The sequence below is a fragment of the Ictalurus punctatus genome, chromosome 8, assembly GCF_001660625.3.
Source record: "Ictalurus punctatus breed USDA103 chromosome 8, Coco_2.0, whole genome shotgun sequence".
NCBI lineage: Eukaryota > Metazoa > Chordata > Actinopteri > Siluriformes > Ictaluridae > Ictalurus > Ictalurus punctatus.
Window position 1 is genome coordinate 33,104 of NC_030423.2, and position 17,931 is coordinate 51,034.

Sequence of the window (17,931 nt, forward strand, 5' to 3'; positions counted from 1 at the left end):
CATTTAATCAGGTCAAGAGCTTCCGTTAATGTTCACATCAAACATTAGAATAGAGAAAAATTGTTAACTGTGACATGGTTGTTGGTGCCAGATATGCCATTTAAGTATTTCAATAACTGCTGATATTCTGGAACACAGAAAGCACGTTTGCATTGTGCTGCTGTCTGATTAGATAACTACATGAATAAAATTTAATTTCATTGTATTTTATTAGACTGAATTGAATATTCTCTAATATCTCGTGTCTATTTATTTTTTTTTTTTTACCTTTTTTACAGTCAAATGACACATAAAATTGACATTTCGTAGTAATTTTCACAATTTTAATTCACAAGAACACCCCTACATTTATCACACCTTCAAATCCATAAAATTAGAATCAGGTGTTGAAGATCGGGTGCCAGTGATTAGAACCTGCTTAGGGAGTGCAGGTGGAACCGGTCTTATTTATATCTCTCTCATATCTAGTGTCTGGTGTTCCCTTTGTTATTAAGGTGTGTGGTGTCATCATGCCAAGATCTAAAGGGTTCAGAAAATAGTTATGGATGCCCATGAGTCTGGTAAGGGATTTTAAAAAATCTCTAAATTATGAAATTCATCATCCAAGGAAAATCTGTAAGGAAAATCATCTACAGATGGCGCAGATTTCAAACGACTGCCGATTAGTCCACGACCGTCCGTCCCAGCAAATTCAGCCGAAGAGCAGACCGTCCGATGCAAAAAGAAGTCTCCAAGAACCAAGTGTGTGTGAAGGAGAGAGAGAGAAATAGACTCACCATTAAAAGCATCATCACTAAATTTGTCATATAAGCAGGACATCTGTCTTTACACGTCAGCTTCTCTTTCTCGGTCTGGAAAAGAAAATAATCCTCTTCACTCATTGTGTTTACACACAGAGAAAATAATCTGAATTAAATCATCTAAAGGTTTATGCTACATGAACTAATGCTTGTACAGTAACTAACTACATTTGACCTTTTTGGACTTTTTCTGTTCTTTCTTGAGGGATTTCTGCACAACTCTGAACTCATACTCGGCTCTCGGGTGATCCTGAAACAGGAGAAACACTGTGAGGCTTCTCTCTCTCTCTCTCTCTCTCTCTCTCTCTCACACACACACACACACACACACACACCCAACACAGGGTGAATAAGGAAGCTGAGTCAGCAGAATATATATATATATATATGTGTGTGTGTGTGTGTGTGTGTGTGTGTGTGCTCATGCATGCCAGTGTTTCAGAGTGTGTGACTTTAGAGGATTGTGTATTAGTGTTTTAGCATGGATCTTTGTTATTAATTAAGAAAGTGTTTGCGTTTGAGAGAAAGAGGCTGAACAAGCTAGAGGAAAAAGTCTGAGAGGGAAAAATGGACAGATCATTAAAAAGGTGTTAAAGCTGAAAATGTTTCAAACCTTCTGTGCTTCCTACACACACCAGCGGTGGAGAGGGACAAAATAAATTATTAAATTTATGTTTACCATTTACTACAGATTTCTATATAGATATTTATATAAAATAAATATAGATTATTATAGTAGCTAATATTCTATTCTAGACAATATAATATAATATTACAGTACTGTGAATTAATATTTCTATATTTATATATGTATACCTGTATATATTTCATGTAAGAGTGATGTAAATGGATAATTTTTAAGTTTTCGAGGCGTGATCTCACCTCCTCCTCCTCAAATCCTGTCAGGTCCCATTCATAGTTCAAACGCATCTGCCTCCGCTTCCAATGCTCCATGAAGAACGCAGCTAAAACGCACACACACACACACACACGCTAAAACCTACACCAAATGACCCTTTTTCTCAGAATAACTGCATTACCTCCTGCCTCTCTGACTGCAGTAGCTATCGCTTACAAGGTTGATTATAAAAAACTACTATTGGCCTATAAAGCACTGAATGGTCTCGCACCACAGTACCCAGGTGAACTTTTGGTCTTTTATGATCCTCCACGCCTACTTCCATCAGAAGGTGCAGGCTATTTGTTGGTACCTGGAATAGTGAAGGTTACAGCAGGGGGAAGAGCTTTCTCTTACAAAGCCTCACAGTTATGGAACAGCGTTCCAATTAGTGTTCGGAACTCAGACACAGTCTCAGTGTTTAAGTCCAGACTGAAAACATAATTGTTTACTCAAGCTCCTAGGTAAAGGGCAGATCTGGAGGGCTCATGTGTATATAGTGTTTTGGGATGTTTGGATGCTGTCATCCAACTTTCACACCTTCACCCAAGTTTGTTGATGGTGGAGTGACTGGCTGCATTATGTCCCAGGGCGTCCTCATGTCTGCATTACCTTCTGGCTCTCACTTTTTAGTTATGCTAGTATTGTCAGAGTGCCTGCTTACACTCTACACACAATGTACATTTTCTTTAACCATTACAGTAAAAGAGCAGACCTAATAATCTGTGTTGTCTTTCTATTCCGCCTTCCTCTATGGATTAACTTAACATTCCCCTATCCCTAACCCATTCCTAGGGGGTTAAAACCTAATTCTGGAGCATCGCTACATGGCAAATGTAATTCTGATTTTTTTTACAAAAGCACAAGCTTCCGAGTCCCATATAGCACCTATGTCTAAGCCAAATTTTGTAGTTGGACGTCAAAAAAGTATGACCCATGAAAACAGTACAAATTTTCAAAAGGAATAATAATAATTATTATTATTATTATTATTGTTATTATTGTTATTATTATTATTATTATTATTATTATTATTAAAGCTCAAAGCAGCATTTTCGGGTGCCAAGCACCCAGACTTGTTGAGCCGCACATTCACAGACGTGCTACAATTGTTGTCTAAGCACTTACATGAAAGCAGGGCCATAACATTAGGCGAAGAGATTGAAGAATGTTTTGTAATTTCACTCATGATGTGTAGGTTTTGGCCACAGCCAGTGGTGGAATTATCTGACTGTAGGAGGAAATGTCTAGATGAACAAATGGGCAGCAGGGTGGCATTGCTGCTGTGACCTATGGTAGTGATTGCTACTGCTCGGACATGAACTTTTTTTTTCTTCTTGCAATTTAATAAATATCGGTATAAAATAAAGGTATTTATGGGGTTTTTTTCCTCATCAGTCCAGGCATCTTTTCCCACTTTATACAAGTTTAGAGAGGTGATGTGAGCCAAAGTTGGTGAAGATTGGACTAATTTGGAGGAGGAGTAGCCAAAATGACACTTAGATGAAAGCATTTTAAGCATGTTATTGTAACTTTATACCAGTAAGTGGCGCTGGAACAAAATGAGGGTTGGCAGCATTTGGCCCAATTTTGGTCAGAATATTTCTTAGACCCTCCCCAATCAGCGTGCCAAATTTAACAACTTTTTACTTTTTTCTTTGAGCTGCAGAAGAAAATAAGAAGTATAAGAAGAAGAAGAAGAAGAAGAAGAAGAAGAAGAAGAAGAAGAAGAAGAAGAATACCCCCTAATATTTATTGCCCCCCTAATAAAAATGTGCATAACAGTGTGTTTGCTCAGTCAAACCAAATGAAGAAAAACACAGAGTCTTCTTCTTTCACCCAAACAGACTCCGCCTTCATTTGTTAACATTACTCTTTGGAGAAGGAGAAGCTCTATTTCTAAATGGGGCGAAGCTAAGTTCTAATGGCTCCATTGCACCATACAATTGCAAAGACTTTTTAAGGTATAAAAACACGTTAAACTTTACACACTGCATCTATAAATACAAACATAGAATAATTATTTAAACTAATTGAAGGCTAGATTTACATGAAGGTGGAAATTAATGAGCAGAAATATTGGCATTTCTTATTACACCTTCTGCTGCAGGAAATAAAAATCCTAAAATTAGAGAGAAATTATCAATTATTAACTTTTTAATTCCAGACATGATCACATGTCAAGAGTAAATGATGAAAAGGAGCTAATTTAGACTCAGTCTTCATTACAATGCTGCATAATAATGATGCAAATTGTCACCTGGAACATGAAGAACATGAATAACATTTCCCTTCGAGCCTGAGTTCAAGTTTGTGCATAAAGTAAAAATTTAAATGTGTGTAAATCCAAGATTTATCCTAAATCTATGCTCATCTGAAAATGTGTGTGTATATATTATATATATATATATATATATATATATATATATATATATATATATATATATATATATATATATATATATATATATATATTTGTGTGTGTGTGTGTGTGTGAGTGTGTATGTTCTCACCCCACAGGGCCATGAAGATGGAGAAGAAGACGGTGGCTGGATTGTCGAACAGGTGACTGGCTCTTGCTGTTCCACACGCTGTGCTCAGATTCCAGAAACCACAAACTCCATCACATAGAGGACACATGGTGATGTTTCTCCGGCCATCACAGATCTCCATACTGACAGACAGACAGGCAGAGATGGTGACAGGGGGAGATGCAGAGAGACAGCCAGTTATAAGTTTTTTTTTGCAGACACTTTAAAAATGACCAATAATAATCACTAATAGAATGGATTAATTAGAAGGGGAAAAAACCTTAAATTAACTAAATAATAACAAAATAAAAATTCACCCTTTCAATGTAATATTTTTGTCTTGAAATGAATGCAAAAGAAACCCAAAACATATCCGAAGCAGGTGAGTGGACAGAGAAACTGAACTTTTTTTTTGTATGTGTGTGTGTGTGTGTGTGTGTGTGTGTGTGTGTGTGTGTGTGTGTGTGTGTGTCACCTTGCAAAGGCAATTATACAAAGAAATGACCTGAGATGCATTATTTATTGTAGACTCATTATCAGTGGAGCATTTAAAACAATTTGCACTGAACAGGCAGTTACAGGTGACTGCTTACTGAAAAGAAGTAAACACAACCGCTGTAGCAAACTCTTTTCAAATAACATTTTGAATCTCTGCACACTGCACTTTGTATCGTTATACATGTAACATAACTGCATATTTTGTACAGTACCATTTTTAGCACATTCCTGTAAATATTTAATTTATTTATTTAAATGCACAGTCTAAAGAGGAGTAGGCCAGGATTTCATTTCACTGCAAGTTACAGTGCTGTGAAAAAGTATTGCTGATTTCTTCTGTTTTTGTGTATATCTCGTACTAAATAGTTTTAGATCTTTAAACGAAATACAACATAACACAAAGGCAACCTGAGTAAACACACAATACAGTTTTTATTTACTTTTTATTGAAGCAAAAGGTTATCCAACACCTGTCACCCATGTGAAAAACTACTTGGTCTTTCACTTACTTCTAGGACTAGGACTAGGACTTACTCCTACACTTTGGATCATTGTCTTGCTGCAGAATCCAGTTGTGTTTGAGTTTCAACTTACGGACTGAAGACCGGACATTCTCCTTTAGGATTTTCTGGTAGAGAGCAGAATTCATGCTTCCCTCAATTACTGCAAGTTGTCCAGGCCCTGAAGAAGCAGAGCATCCCCACACCATCACAGTTCCTCCAGCATGCTTCACCATAGGTATGATGATCTTTTTGTGGAATACGTTGTTTGGTTTACATCAGATGTAACGGGACCCCTGTCTTCCAAACAGTTCCAGATCATGAAGGTGTGTTTTGGTGAAATTCAGACGAGTCTTAATGTTCTTCTGGGTTAGCAGTGGTTTTCACCTCGCCACTCTTCCATGGAGCCATTTTTGCCCAGTGTCTTTCTGATAGTGGAGTCATGAACAGTGACCTTTATTGATGCAAGAAAGGCCTGTAGGTCCTTTGATATTTTCCTTGGTTCTTTTGTGACTTCCTGCATGAGTAGTCGCTGTGCTCTTGGAGGAATTTTGGAAGGTCAACCACTTCAGGGAAGGTTCACTACTGTGCAGAGTTTTTCCATTTGGAGATAATTGATATTTTATATCATATAAACAGAACAGACTTTCAGGGAGAGGTGTGACTTACAGTTCTCCATGTAGTCTGAGATTCAGGATTTTCCCTTCATTATAATCAGATCCAAAGTAACTAGTAACTTACTACTTGAGTCTTCTTCTCATTGGATACTTATTACTTTTATTCAAGTTATTATTAACTGTATTACTTTTATGGTTAATTGAGTAATTATTTTTATAAGTAGTTTTACTTGTACTGGAGTACATTTTTTGGCCACTCGGCCCACCTCTGGCCCTCACAGTCCTCCATCTTGAACATCATTGAAAATCTGTGCGTAGATCTTAATCATGCTGTGCATGCAAGATGGTCCAAACTCTTTTATAACTAGAAATGTTCTGCAAGGAAGCGTGGGTGAAAATTCGTTCAACAAGAATAGAAAGATTCGTAGTTGACTGCCAGATATCAGACCACGTAAACACTTTTTGTAAAGGATGTATTGTTAAGTAGTGACTTATTAGGGTGTCCAAACTTTTTAACATGCAAAACTTAGACTGTTAAACTGCTACAGACAGGTGTAGATAGTTATAGGCTCAAAGATGGTTATAGATTCTTATAGGCTCTTATAGATGGTCATCATTGGACAGAACCTGGAGACGTTTGAGTCGGTGAGAAGTAGGAGGTCATTAAACAAACTGCTCTCCATTGTGGACAATCCACCTCACCCCCTTCATGACACACTACAAAGACAGCAAAGCTCATTTTCCAACAGACTCGTTCAGCGCCGCTATCATGAAGAATGTTTTAGGAAATCATTCTTACCTTTCACCATAACACTGTACAAAGAGCTCATCTCCGTGTGATAAGTGAACACACTACTGCAAAACCATCTGTACACACTGTTTATGTCATACCTATATTGTACATATTATTCAATGCACACCTGATTTTATTGCTCCGTTTTCTTTTATTTATTGCTATTACTCTTTTTGATAGTGTACATTACTTTATTTTATATTCAGTGTGTTTTTGTAGATCTGCAGTTCTGTTTCTCACTTTATTGTTATTCTTTATGCTGCTGTAACAACAATTTCCTTCACAGGATCAGTAATATCCATCCATCCATCCACTGTCATAAACTGTTATAAGCTCTTATAGTTGGTCAAAGTCTTTTGTAGGTTTTTATAGATGGTTGTAGATAGGCAATTAGAATGGTAAAGGTGATTCTAGACTGTTATATACAATTACAGGGCATTATACACATTTAGAAACTTTTAGAAAATAGTTTCTAAGTTACACTCTGTTATAGATGGTTATAAACTGTTATAGACAGTTGTACATGGCTATAGACAGTTATAATTGGTTATATATGGTGCACTGTGCATGTGTGTGTGCAAGTTTGTGTGTTTTCATTGTGTAACCCATGCAAAAGTGTTTTGTAATTGTTCTCTCTACCTGCCAAGTGTGTTTTTGCATTGAGGCAGTGTGAACTTGGCCGGGGTGTCCTGACTAATCGCACACACACACACACACACACACACACACACACACACACACACAGTTGCCATGTAAACAGTACGCGCTGCAGGAGGTTGGTGAGAGTGTGAATGACGGTCTGCTCACACAGAACAATAACGAGAAACATGTCTGTGTGCTAATGTGTTATTTTGAGACGTGACAATTGAAGCTCCCTGTTCATGTCAATTAGAGAGAGACTGAGACGGAAGAGAGAGCGCATGTGTGTAAGAGAAAGAGAGAGAGAGAGAGTGACTGAACACCAACACAGACACATGCTGACAAAATACAGACTCAGAGACACACTGACCATCGAGACGATCTGCTATAAGTACACACACACACACACACACACACACACACACACACACACATCCCTGTTTGTCTTCCGTTTGGTTTTTATTGGGCTTCTTTAAAATTGCCACTATTTGTATTAACGCTTAATTTCTATTCTCTCAACTCCAAGTTTCTATATGGACACTCAGTGTTATAACTAATATGTTTGTTAATTACAGTTCTTCTTGGCAACACATTGACAGCGAGACAGTGAGAGATTTGCTCAAATTCATGATTTAATTGTATGGCTCATAATCAGAGTAGAGTTCAGCCGGCAGTGTAGACTGAAGTAAGGAATAACTATAACAGACACAAGCCTGTTACTGGGCTGTGAAGTAAGTGTGTAATTTTCTACCACACTGCTAGGGGCACTAGAGTGCCTTAGTCATTGTATAAATAGTTGTGGTGTAGGAGAAGCACAGTACAAGATGTGGAGATGGAAACACTGTTTGTAGTTGTGCTGTCTCTACCCTGAGTCCTTGTTGAGAAACAACTGTTTTAACTCGAGTACTCTATGCCTGCTGGTTCTACAGGTCACTGGTTTAAACCCTCATATTATTACAAACACCAAATAGCCATAGGACAGTTATAGCTGTAATTGTGTAGTTATACTGTAATGACTAAAATTAACCCCAATCAAATTTTAAATGACCAAAAAGATAAATAAATCACCCAACGGAAAAAAATAGCCAAATCACAAAACAATCTTCAATGTAGTCTGGCCCTTAAACATGAATACACCTCAGCTCCATACCTCACTACTCTCTGAGGCAGAACGCTCAGAAAAGCCCTGATGATGTACAGACTCAGTGAACACAGTCTGGCCATAAAGAGGGGCACTGCAGACAGACCTGTCACACAGCAGAGCTGGAGCTACACTTCCTAACACACTGTTCTAAATAGACTGCAGGAGAGAGAGAGAAGGAGAGAGAGAGAAGGAGAGGCTGGTGAGGGAATGACTGTTTATCATGGATAAAACATAAATGATAACAGGAAATAACTTGTCTCTCAGATGTTCTGCATGAAACATAAAAAGGAAAGAACGATAGACAAAAAGAATAAAAAGAAACAGAATGACAGCACAGTCTGCACTATTACAACCCCAATTCCGAAAAAGTTCAGACAGTATGTAAAATGCTAATAAAAAAGGAGGAGTAAATGTGTAAAATGTACTTCGACTTGTATTTAAACAAAAAATATATAAAAGACGGGGTATTTGATGTTTTAACTAATCAACTGCATATTTTTTTTTAACGTAAACATTTATTTTGAAATTGATGCATGCAACACATTCCAAAAAAGTTGGGACGGGGCAATTTAGGACTAATAATTGTGTCGAATAGTGAAGGTTACAGCAGGGGGAAGAGCTTTCTCTTACAAAGCCCCACAGTTATGGAACAGTCTTCCAGTTAGTGTTCGGGACTCAGACACAGTCTCAGTGTTTAAGTCCAGGCTGAAGATGTATTTGTTTACTCAAGCTTTTAGTGAACAGTTTTGTTCTTAGGTAAAGGAGCAGATCTAGAAGACCACAGGTATACAGTGTTGTGGTGAACTGGGATGTTTGGATGCTGTCGCTTTCCCATTTTCACACCTTCACCCAGGTGTGTTGATGGTGGAGTGTCTGGTGGAGTGTCCCAGGGAGCCCTCATGTCTGTGTTCCCTTCTGGTTCTCCCTTTTAGTTATGATGTCATAGCTAGTCTTGCCGGAGTCCCTGCTTTTACTCACGCAAACTACACTGTCCTTAACCATTACAGGACAATAACCATACCTAATAATCTCTCTCTCTCTCTCTCTCTCTCTCTCTTTCCCTCTCTCTCTCTCTCACACTGTCGAGCTACACATGATACTCCTGAGATGCCAGTGATCTTGACCCCTTCTGCTATCCGGACCTGCCTGATCCATCCTGATGTCCTGATAGTTGGAGGTCACATGCTGCTGCTGAGGATGTCCCACATGGTGCAGACTAAAGATCATTGAGATTACTGAGGACGGTTCCACTTAAAAACCATAAAGATGCCTCTGGACCTCAGTTCATATGAACAGATATACTATGATAGCTTTAGCACAACAATTACCACAAACAGTTCTGCACTCGAGTCTCCATCAGTGATCAGTGGAGAAGTTCAACACAACAGACTTCATGTAGAAACTGTAATGAATTTCCTGGTTACACAACTGCACTATTTTAGCATGTAGTATCAGCACATTTACAGAAGGGGTGTATTTATTTATAATCACTTTATCCGGTGTCACCCAGATGAGGACTGGTTCCCTTTTGAGTCTGGTTCCTGCCTGGGAGTTTTTCCTCACCACCGTCGCCTCTGGCTGCTCATTAGTGATAAATTCATACATTTAAAATCTATATCCTGAATTTATATATTAATGTAACGCTGCTCTGAGACAATGTCCACTGTTAAACACGCTACACTAATAAAACTGAACTGAATTTAATTAGTGTTGGTGTTTAAGGCAAATAATTATATTAACACTGACCTGGGGATGTCGTCATCAACGGTAACACAGCCATACAGAAACACGAACACTCCCACCAGAGAGGCAGGAATCAGCATTTGAGTGTAAACTCCCAGCCAGGCAAAGTACAGACCGATCTTCTCCCCAAAGTACTTCCTGTAGGGAAAATGGCAGTCGGGTGTGGTTATGAATGAGACAGATCAGCGTGAATATTTTTGCATATATGAATGCTAATAAATTACTTTTTCTATACAGGAACTTAACAATTTTACCAGCACTCCTATCTAAAAACATAATATATAAATATAACAATTATGTTACAACTTTAATAATAATAAGAAGAAGAAGAGGAAGAAGAAGAAGAAAAATTATACTATAATTGTACTTTATTACCTGATCAGGCCAATGGGTTGGTATTTATAAAAAACACTGTAACTCGCCCACTCTTCATACAGCAGCTAAAATGCACACGCGCACGCACACACACGCACACACAGGCACACAGTAATTACAGAAAGTAAATTATTAGCATTATTACTGTTATTATATTACATATTTTACTGTTAATGGCCTTGTAATCTGTTTTATACAAAAAAAAGTAGGATGTGTACTTTCTTGTGCTATGTTTGTTTTTGTATTTGTCTCTCCTGTTGCTGAACATTGTATGACTTTTGGACCTATTGGAATCAATGCCTTTTGACTTGCATTCAGATGTCTCATCTTTTGTGAGGTTTTTAACCGTTCTGATCAAAGGAGCTGCAGTTCTATGCAGACAATTTAGATGCCGACATGAGAATCGAGCAGACGCACTGGTGCAGCTCAGATGCTGTGGCTTTCATGCTTCAACATACATCTAACTAAGCTCCATAAAGACTTTGCACTCTCTGCTGCTCTTTATTTCACTGAAACTTGGCTCAATGCTTGCACTCCAGACAGCGCACTGTACTGCAATTTCACCTCCATAGAGTGGATCGCGACACAGAGCTGTCCAAGATGACACAGGATGGTGCAATCTGTTTTTTATATTAATGAATGTTGGTGTAGTGATGTCACAGTAATAAGGAAGTACTGCTAACAATACCTGGAATCTCTTTACATTAACTGTAAATCATTTAATTCACTGTAGGAGTTTGTCTCAGGATTGCCCATGTGAAGCTCAAAGGTGCTCAGCTGATCAGATAAATGTGGAGGAACAACAACTAGAGTCCTTTCTTAATATTTTCTGGGTTTTTAACAGTATACATCTCAGCCTGATACATTTCCCACTAGGTAAAGCAATACACAGGACCACTGTTACTCTGTATTAAAGGATTGTTCTGTTCTCCATTCTGCTTTGGGATGCTCTGATTACTCCTTCAACCATCTTATTCCAACCTATGGGCAGAAACTAAAATCTGCTAAGCCTGTAGTCAGCACCAGCAATAAATGGACCGGGGCAAGGACAGGCTACAGACCTGTTTTGAATGGACTGTTTCTGAACTTGCCAGAACCAGTCTGGACAGGTTTACTGACATCAACTTTTGTGAGAGCGCACACAATGACAAACCATGATTCACTGGATTCACTCAGAAAGCTCAGTCAGTCCAAGGTCTGTAAGAGTGTGGACAGGAGTCCGTAAAACCAAGTACAGAATGCACTGAGTAGGGGAAAAAGAACAGCCAGTAAAACCTTCTCTGAGAAATCTGAAGGAGAAATTCTCAGTCATGGAACCTGCATCAGTGTGGAAGGGCCTTCGGTGCATCATCAAATGCAATACGTCATACCCCCACCTTCAACTGGCCAAGGACCTGAACAATTTCTACTGCATATTTGAAAAGACCAGGCCCTCTCCCCCACAACACATATTAGAACTCCTTCCCTCCAGCAGGTGCTTCAGATCAATGTGCTTCAAAAACACAAAGCTTCTTTCATGCAACTAGACATGAATACTGATCTTCCTTATAAACATGATGACTGTGCTACTGACAGTGCAAGAGATGTATATAGTGTCCACTTATATGTATATAGTGTCCAGTTCATAGCAATGTGTCCCATATCATATTTTTATGTTATTGTAAAGTTTAATGTCTGTAAGGACAATGAGAGTTCAGTGTTCAGTGAAATTCCTTGTATACTCTAGTGTCCTTGGCCAGTAAGGCACAATTTATTTGATAAAGCAAAAATAATAAAATCAACACAGTCAATATCAATATTATTCATTACCTCAAATGACCAATAATATTCAATACATCAAGATTCACTGATAACACACTAATATGAACCACCTATAATGTCTAGTAAATAAGTAATATAAATTATTTAGGGAATTAATGTGTGTGTGTGTGTGTGTGTGTGTGTGTGTGTGTGTGTGTGTGTGTGTGTGTGCGCACGGACTTTCATTGCTCACCTTCCTGTCATTTGGTTGTGCATTCTCTCCATCTATATCACCCTGTGAGGAAACACAAACTGAGACATGAACCTTACACAAACACACACACACACACACACACACACACACACACACACACACACACACACACACACGTGTGATTAACTAATCAAACTAAGGTTTGTCTCTTCCTTTTGTCTGTTTGTGTTTCTATATAAAAGTGCAAAATAGTGGGCGGAGTCAATGCCAATTAGTTGAATTGATCACCTGCAGTGTGATTTACTTCTTCAATTCAGGAACACAGACTGTAAATTAATACCACGGAATTTCAGAGAATTAATTTGTGTAAATCTGTTACTGACATTCAGAGACGAAATTATTTATTCATTTTATTTACACACACGTGTGCGCGCACACAAGATATTTATCAGATTAAGTGTTTGTGCATCAGACTCACATCGTGTAGTGGATATGCAGCCAGATATGCACCGCTGCCCAACAGACTCGTTATTCCTAAAAAAAATCAGTCACACACATTCTTTACTCAGCCATTGCAGTAGTGAGGTAAACATTTTTAACACAGCATGTAACAGTAAAGCACTGTCTATGTTACAGTCTAACTGACGAGCAGATGCTCTCACCCATACTGAACTTCGACTTTGTGCATTTTGTCCTCTTCAAAACCTCAAACACCTGCAACAAGGCAGAACAAATTAACATTTAAAATTTAAAAAATTACATTCAAGGCTTTTACACATTTTCAAAATTCTATTTTTTTGTCCGTATCGGAAATGACATTTTCATGTTACAATAATTACGTATTTATTTTTTCTGAGTTTTCTAAAACAAGATGTTAATATGAGATGTTAATATAATAATCATATGACATAAATGGGACAGTTTGAAAAAAAATTCTGTTAAACGTCTAAGTATAAAAATGTGATTAATATTGTGAACATGTCAAAAAAAACGCAGCGTTTTGTGGATATAAAACAATAATCAGTCTGTGAGGCAAGTACTTACTATTGAACTTCTGGTCTTGCTGTCGAAAAACGAATCCCTGTCCAACAAATCAAACCTGTAAAAAAGTTAAGGTACTTTTATTGTGCTTTTAAAAGTGGTCATACTATTAAATTAACTATTTTAAATTATTGAGTTATGTACAGTCCGGCCCATAAGTATTTGGACATTTCTTTAATACTTGGATGCAAATCCTTTGCAGGTAATGACTGCCTGAAGTCTGGAACCCATGGACCACCAAATGCTGAGGTTCCTCTCTTGAGATGCTGTACCAGGTCTTTACTGCCGCTGTCTTCAGTTTCTGCTGGTTTGTGGTTCTTTCTGCCTTCAGTTTTGTCTTCAGTAAGTGAGAAGCAGCTCAATTGGGTTGAGGTCATCGGCTATTTAAGAACATTTAATTTATTTTCTTTAAGAAGCTCTTGGGTTGCTTTCGCAGTTTGTTTTGGATCGTTATCCATCTGTACTGTGAAGCTCCGTCCTGTCAGTTTTGCAGCATTTGCTTCTATCTGCAGTCACATCATCAATAAACACCAGTGACCCAGTTCCCCGGCAGCCGTACATCCCCATGCCATAACACTGCCTTTCTTTTTATATATAGATGCATGAGTGAACAATTGACTTACCGTCCAATAATATAGTTGGGCTGTAGGCCAGCAGACTCAAATAAAGGAGCCACGAGAGGTAAATCAAATGGTTCACAGTAGCTCAGTCAAATATGCTTATTTACCAATTAGCAATGTGCTCGAGTTTTAAATTGTCTGATCACAGGCCACAGATATTCGCAGGTCCTTTACTCGTAATCTATTTTCACGTGTTGTTTGTTTTCATTTATGATCCAGTCGAGGCTTATTTTAAAAATATTTTTCAGGATGTTGGAATCGGACTAAAAGGTTGCTAGCCCATGGTTCTCTTGCACACCTGAGTGGTGTGGTGGAGGCACGTGCTTAGCACGACCTGGTCTGAAAGCATTGATTGACTCATAACAGATGGGGCTCCTTGCACAACTGCAAAAAACAAAACACTTGGTCAAGGTTATGGTGATCAGTCCCGAGCCCCTTCCTCCACCATGTTTGACAAATGATGTGGTATGATTTGCATCATGAGCCCTTCTCAATACTCTTCTCTTCCCATCATTCTGGTACAAGTTCATCTTGCATCAGATCTGGTCAGGCTTTTTTTTTTTTTTTTTTACATGTTTTCTAGCAAAGTCTAATCCGGCCTTTCTGTTCTTAAGAGTTACCAGAGGTTTGCATCTTAAGGTAAACCGTCTATACTTACATTCATGAAGGTGTCTCTTGATTGTAGACTTTGACAATGACACTCCTACCTCCTCCAGAGTGTTCTTGACTTGGCTAGATGTTCTGTAGGGGGTTTTCTTCACCAAGGAAAGAATTCTGTGATCATCCCCTTTAATTGTCTTCCGTGGTCTTCCAGGTATTTTGGTGTTGCTGAGCTCGTCAGTGCGTTCCTTTCCTTCATTTTAAGAATGTACCAAATTGTTGATTTGCCACGCCTAATGTTTCTGCTCTCTCTCTCTGATAGGTTGGTTTTGTTTTTGAGCCTAATGATGGCCTCCTTCACTTACATCGACACTTCTTTGGATTGTATATTGAGAGTTCCAATGACCAGCTACCAAATGCCAATTCAACATTGGAATCAACTATAGACATTTTATCTCCTTAGTCATGAAATAATTAGGAAACAGGCCACACCTGTCCATGAAACTGCTTATCGGTCGATTGTCCAATTACTTTTGAGCCTGTGAAAATGGAGGGACTCTGTAAAAATGGCTGTAATTTATAAATGCAATGTTTTTGTTAAAGCCCTTGACTTAAACTACAAGTCTACACTTCAATCACATCTTGATTGCTTCATTTCAGATCCATTGTGGTGGTGTACATTACAAAAACTGTCACTGTTTAAATATTTATGGACCCGACTGTATGACAGAAAGATGAGGAACTGTCTCTCAAATCGAATCTTTTTGAAACAGCAAACTGACAGAAAATGAGGAAATCTGACTCACAGGATTTTATCCTGTTCTGGTAAGTGACGTGTGAAGATCGTTGCTCTGATAAAGCAGAGAGACATGCAATGGTGTGTTTAAGGTTTCACTCACAGGTGCTGTTTCTCTCTGGCGAACGGGTATGAGAGGTGCTTCACATTCTCTATCCGGTTCTCCTCCACGTTCGGGTGTAGAGGATCCGTCACTTTATAAATGAATGCATTGATTTTCTCCATGACGCTTCCACTGTGCTTCACCTCATACACCTTAAACACAGTTTACAACTTTACCTGCTCTGCATGGGTTTATTACTATCATATTACACAGATGAAATGAAAGGACAAAGGAGTAATAAAGTGATGACATCATTGTAAAAATGCAGGAGTGTTTCATTTTTAAAAATGACCTTTTTTGTTGGCATCTTGAGCTTCATGAACTCTGCTTCTCGACAAAGAACATGCCATGGAGCATGAATCTTCACAAAGCCCACGCCAGGGGTTTTAGTCTGAAATAGAACACAAAACCAACAATAAAACACTTCACTATAACAATCTTGCAAACTCAAACTCAGATGAATCTTTCTGATATTTCATTGTAATTTAGTTCATTTTAATGTGTACCTGGAAAAATTGTTAAAACACAACAGATATTGATTATTTTGTGAACTCTAATCTTTGCCGGTCACGGAGTCATTTCACTCTGTTCAGAAAAAAATATTTCTTTTGGATTCAATCGGTTGCACTTTTGGTTCCCTGAAATTGTTCCCTAAATTCTACTGATTTATTTCCAAAACAACTGAAAATGGCTAATAATCATATTTACTATTTTAATTAGAACACGTTTGTTTATTTGTATGAAGCATGAAGGAAAGGTTCAGCACAGTTCATTCACTCTGATTCATGACGGAATCAGTCAGAGTTTTGTCCATCAAGTGTACTTCTGGTTTGTAATGTCAGCAGAGACCAGTGTCAATCATATTATAAGGAAGGACTGAAGTATTAATTATTAGCTTGGGTGTTCTTACACAAACACAAAACACACACAGATTAAAATTTGCTTATCATTTTATGTGTGATATACAAAGCAGTGTGATGTTCACTGTTTCAGAGAATTAGACTTAATCACAGGGTAAAGACATAACCCTTTATTTTACAAACATTTATTTCCTCTTGGATTAAGTTTGTGTTCCTGCTGGTAGGAGAACTTGTGCAAACATCTGGAAAGAAAGAATTACGTGATTTAACCTGAACGTCTGAGTGCGCAGCTAAGTGCAGTGTGTGTGATGAGGAAAAATGTCGGAAAATCAGAATGTTTGAAAACGGCAGTAAAATTAAATCCCTCTGTGTTGGTGAAAATTACAACAAATCGACTCTGATAAGAAATGTTTTTATTCAGAATAAATATCACTCACTTCTGTGACTGAAACACAAAACAGTTCAGTTTCAGCAAATTACTGGCATGTTAGAGCTTCTCTCTCTCTCTCTCTCAAACACACACACACACACACACCGACCCCCCCACGGCCCCAGTTCTGAGGCGATCAAAGCAGCATGAAGAACACACAAGGAACTCAATCCCAGCATGCCGAGTGACGCCAAGCCTTTACACCACTGATATACATAGCTAAAGTCCAAATGATCCCGTGAACAGCTGCTATCCTGCTAGTATCAGCACAGTAACTGACTCTGTGTGTGTGTGTGTGTGTGTGTGTGTGTGTGTGTGTGTGTGTGTGTGTGTGTGTGTGTGTGTGTGTGTGTGTGTGTGAGAGAGCATGTGTGTATAGCAACATGCACATGTATAGATATAATCTCACACACAAAACAATACACAAAGGGAGAACATGCAAACTCCCTGCACATAGGGCAGAGGCGTGTAGCTATAATATCATCAATAAAATAAAAATAATATATCGGTTTATTTTCAAATCTTAGCTAAACACATTTCATATTTACAGTTGAGAGAATCTGAATTACAGAATTATAGAATGAACAGGCTTGGGGAGAGTACTGGTGTGGTGTGGTGTACTGGTGTACCAGTCCTGGTGTGGTGGTGTAGTGTACTGGTGTAGTGTACTGGTGTGGTGGTGTAGTGTACTGGTGTAGTGTACTGGTGTGGTGTGTATACAGGTTTGGGGAGAAACGGAATACATGTGATGGTGTTATGTAATCAGGATAAAAATGCTGGGGACTGTAATCTATTACAATTACATGAAAAAACAAAGTAATCCGATTACAGGTAGATTTAGTAAAAAATGGGAATATTATCAGGATTACACTTTTATTCATTTAAAACCAAAGAAATGAATCTTTAGACAGAACACAATACAGACAGCTGTTTGGTTATAGTTCTGGTTCTCTCTCTCCAGTTGTGACTCACGTGAACAACCTCCTGGT

The 17,931-nt window shown here is 38.3% G+C and overlaps 1 protein-coding gene across 6 annotated transcripts in view; it reads right to left on the minus strand.

The window, feature by feature from the left end:
* Nucleotides 1-17,931, minus strand: part of LOC108269297 (anoctamin-1) — a 47,415-nt gene that overhangs the window by 12,443 nt on the left and 17,041 nt on the right. For all 6 annotated transcript variants that reach the window (XR_008396847.1, XM_053682160.1, XM_053682161.1 and 3 more), the window contains 12 exons: nucleotides 15,945-16,043; nucleotides 15,653-15,804; nucleotides 13,537-13,591; nucleotides 13,155-13,206; nucleotides 12,971-13,026; nucleotides 12,532-12,573; nucleotides 10,539-10,603; nucleotides 10,167-10,301; nucleotides 4,212-4,372; nucleotides 1,683-1,765; nucleotides 976-1,050; nucleotides 777-851 (listed from right to left, as the gene is read on the minus strand). Coding sequence is in view for 5 of the 6 variants with exons in the window: in XM_053682160.1 (XP_053538135.1) it covers nucleotides 777-851; nucleotides 976-1,050; nucleotides 1,683-1,765; nucleotides 4,212-4,372; nucleotides 10,167-10,301; nucleotides 10,539-10,603; nucleotides 12,532-12,573; nucleotides 12,971-13,026; nucleotides 13,155-13,206; nucleotides 13,537-13,591; nucleotides 15,653-15,804; nucleotides 15,945-16,043 (1,050 nt within the window). In the remaining variant the exon portion in view is untranslated. The remainder of the gene's footprint in view (nucleotides 1-776; nucleotides 852-975; nucleotides 1,051-1,682; nucleotides 1,766-4,211; nucleotides 4,373-10,166; nucleotides 10,302-10,538; nucleotides 10,604-12,531; nucleotides 12,574-12,970; nucleotides 13,027-13,154; nucleotides 13,207-13,536; nucleotides 13,592-15,652; nucleotides 15,805-15,944; nucleotides 16,044-17,931) is intronic.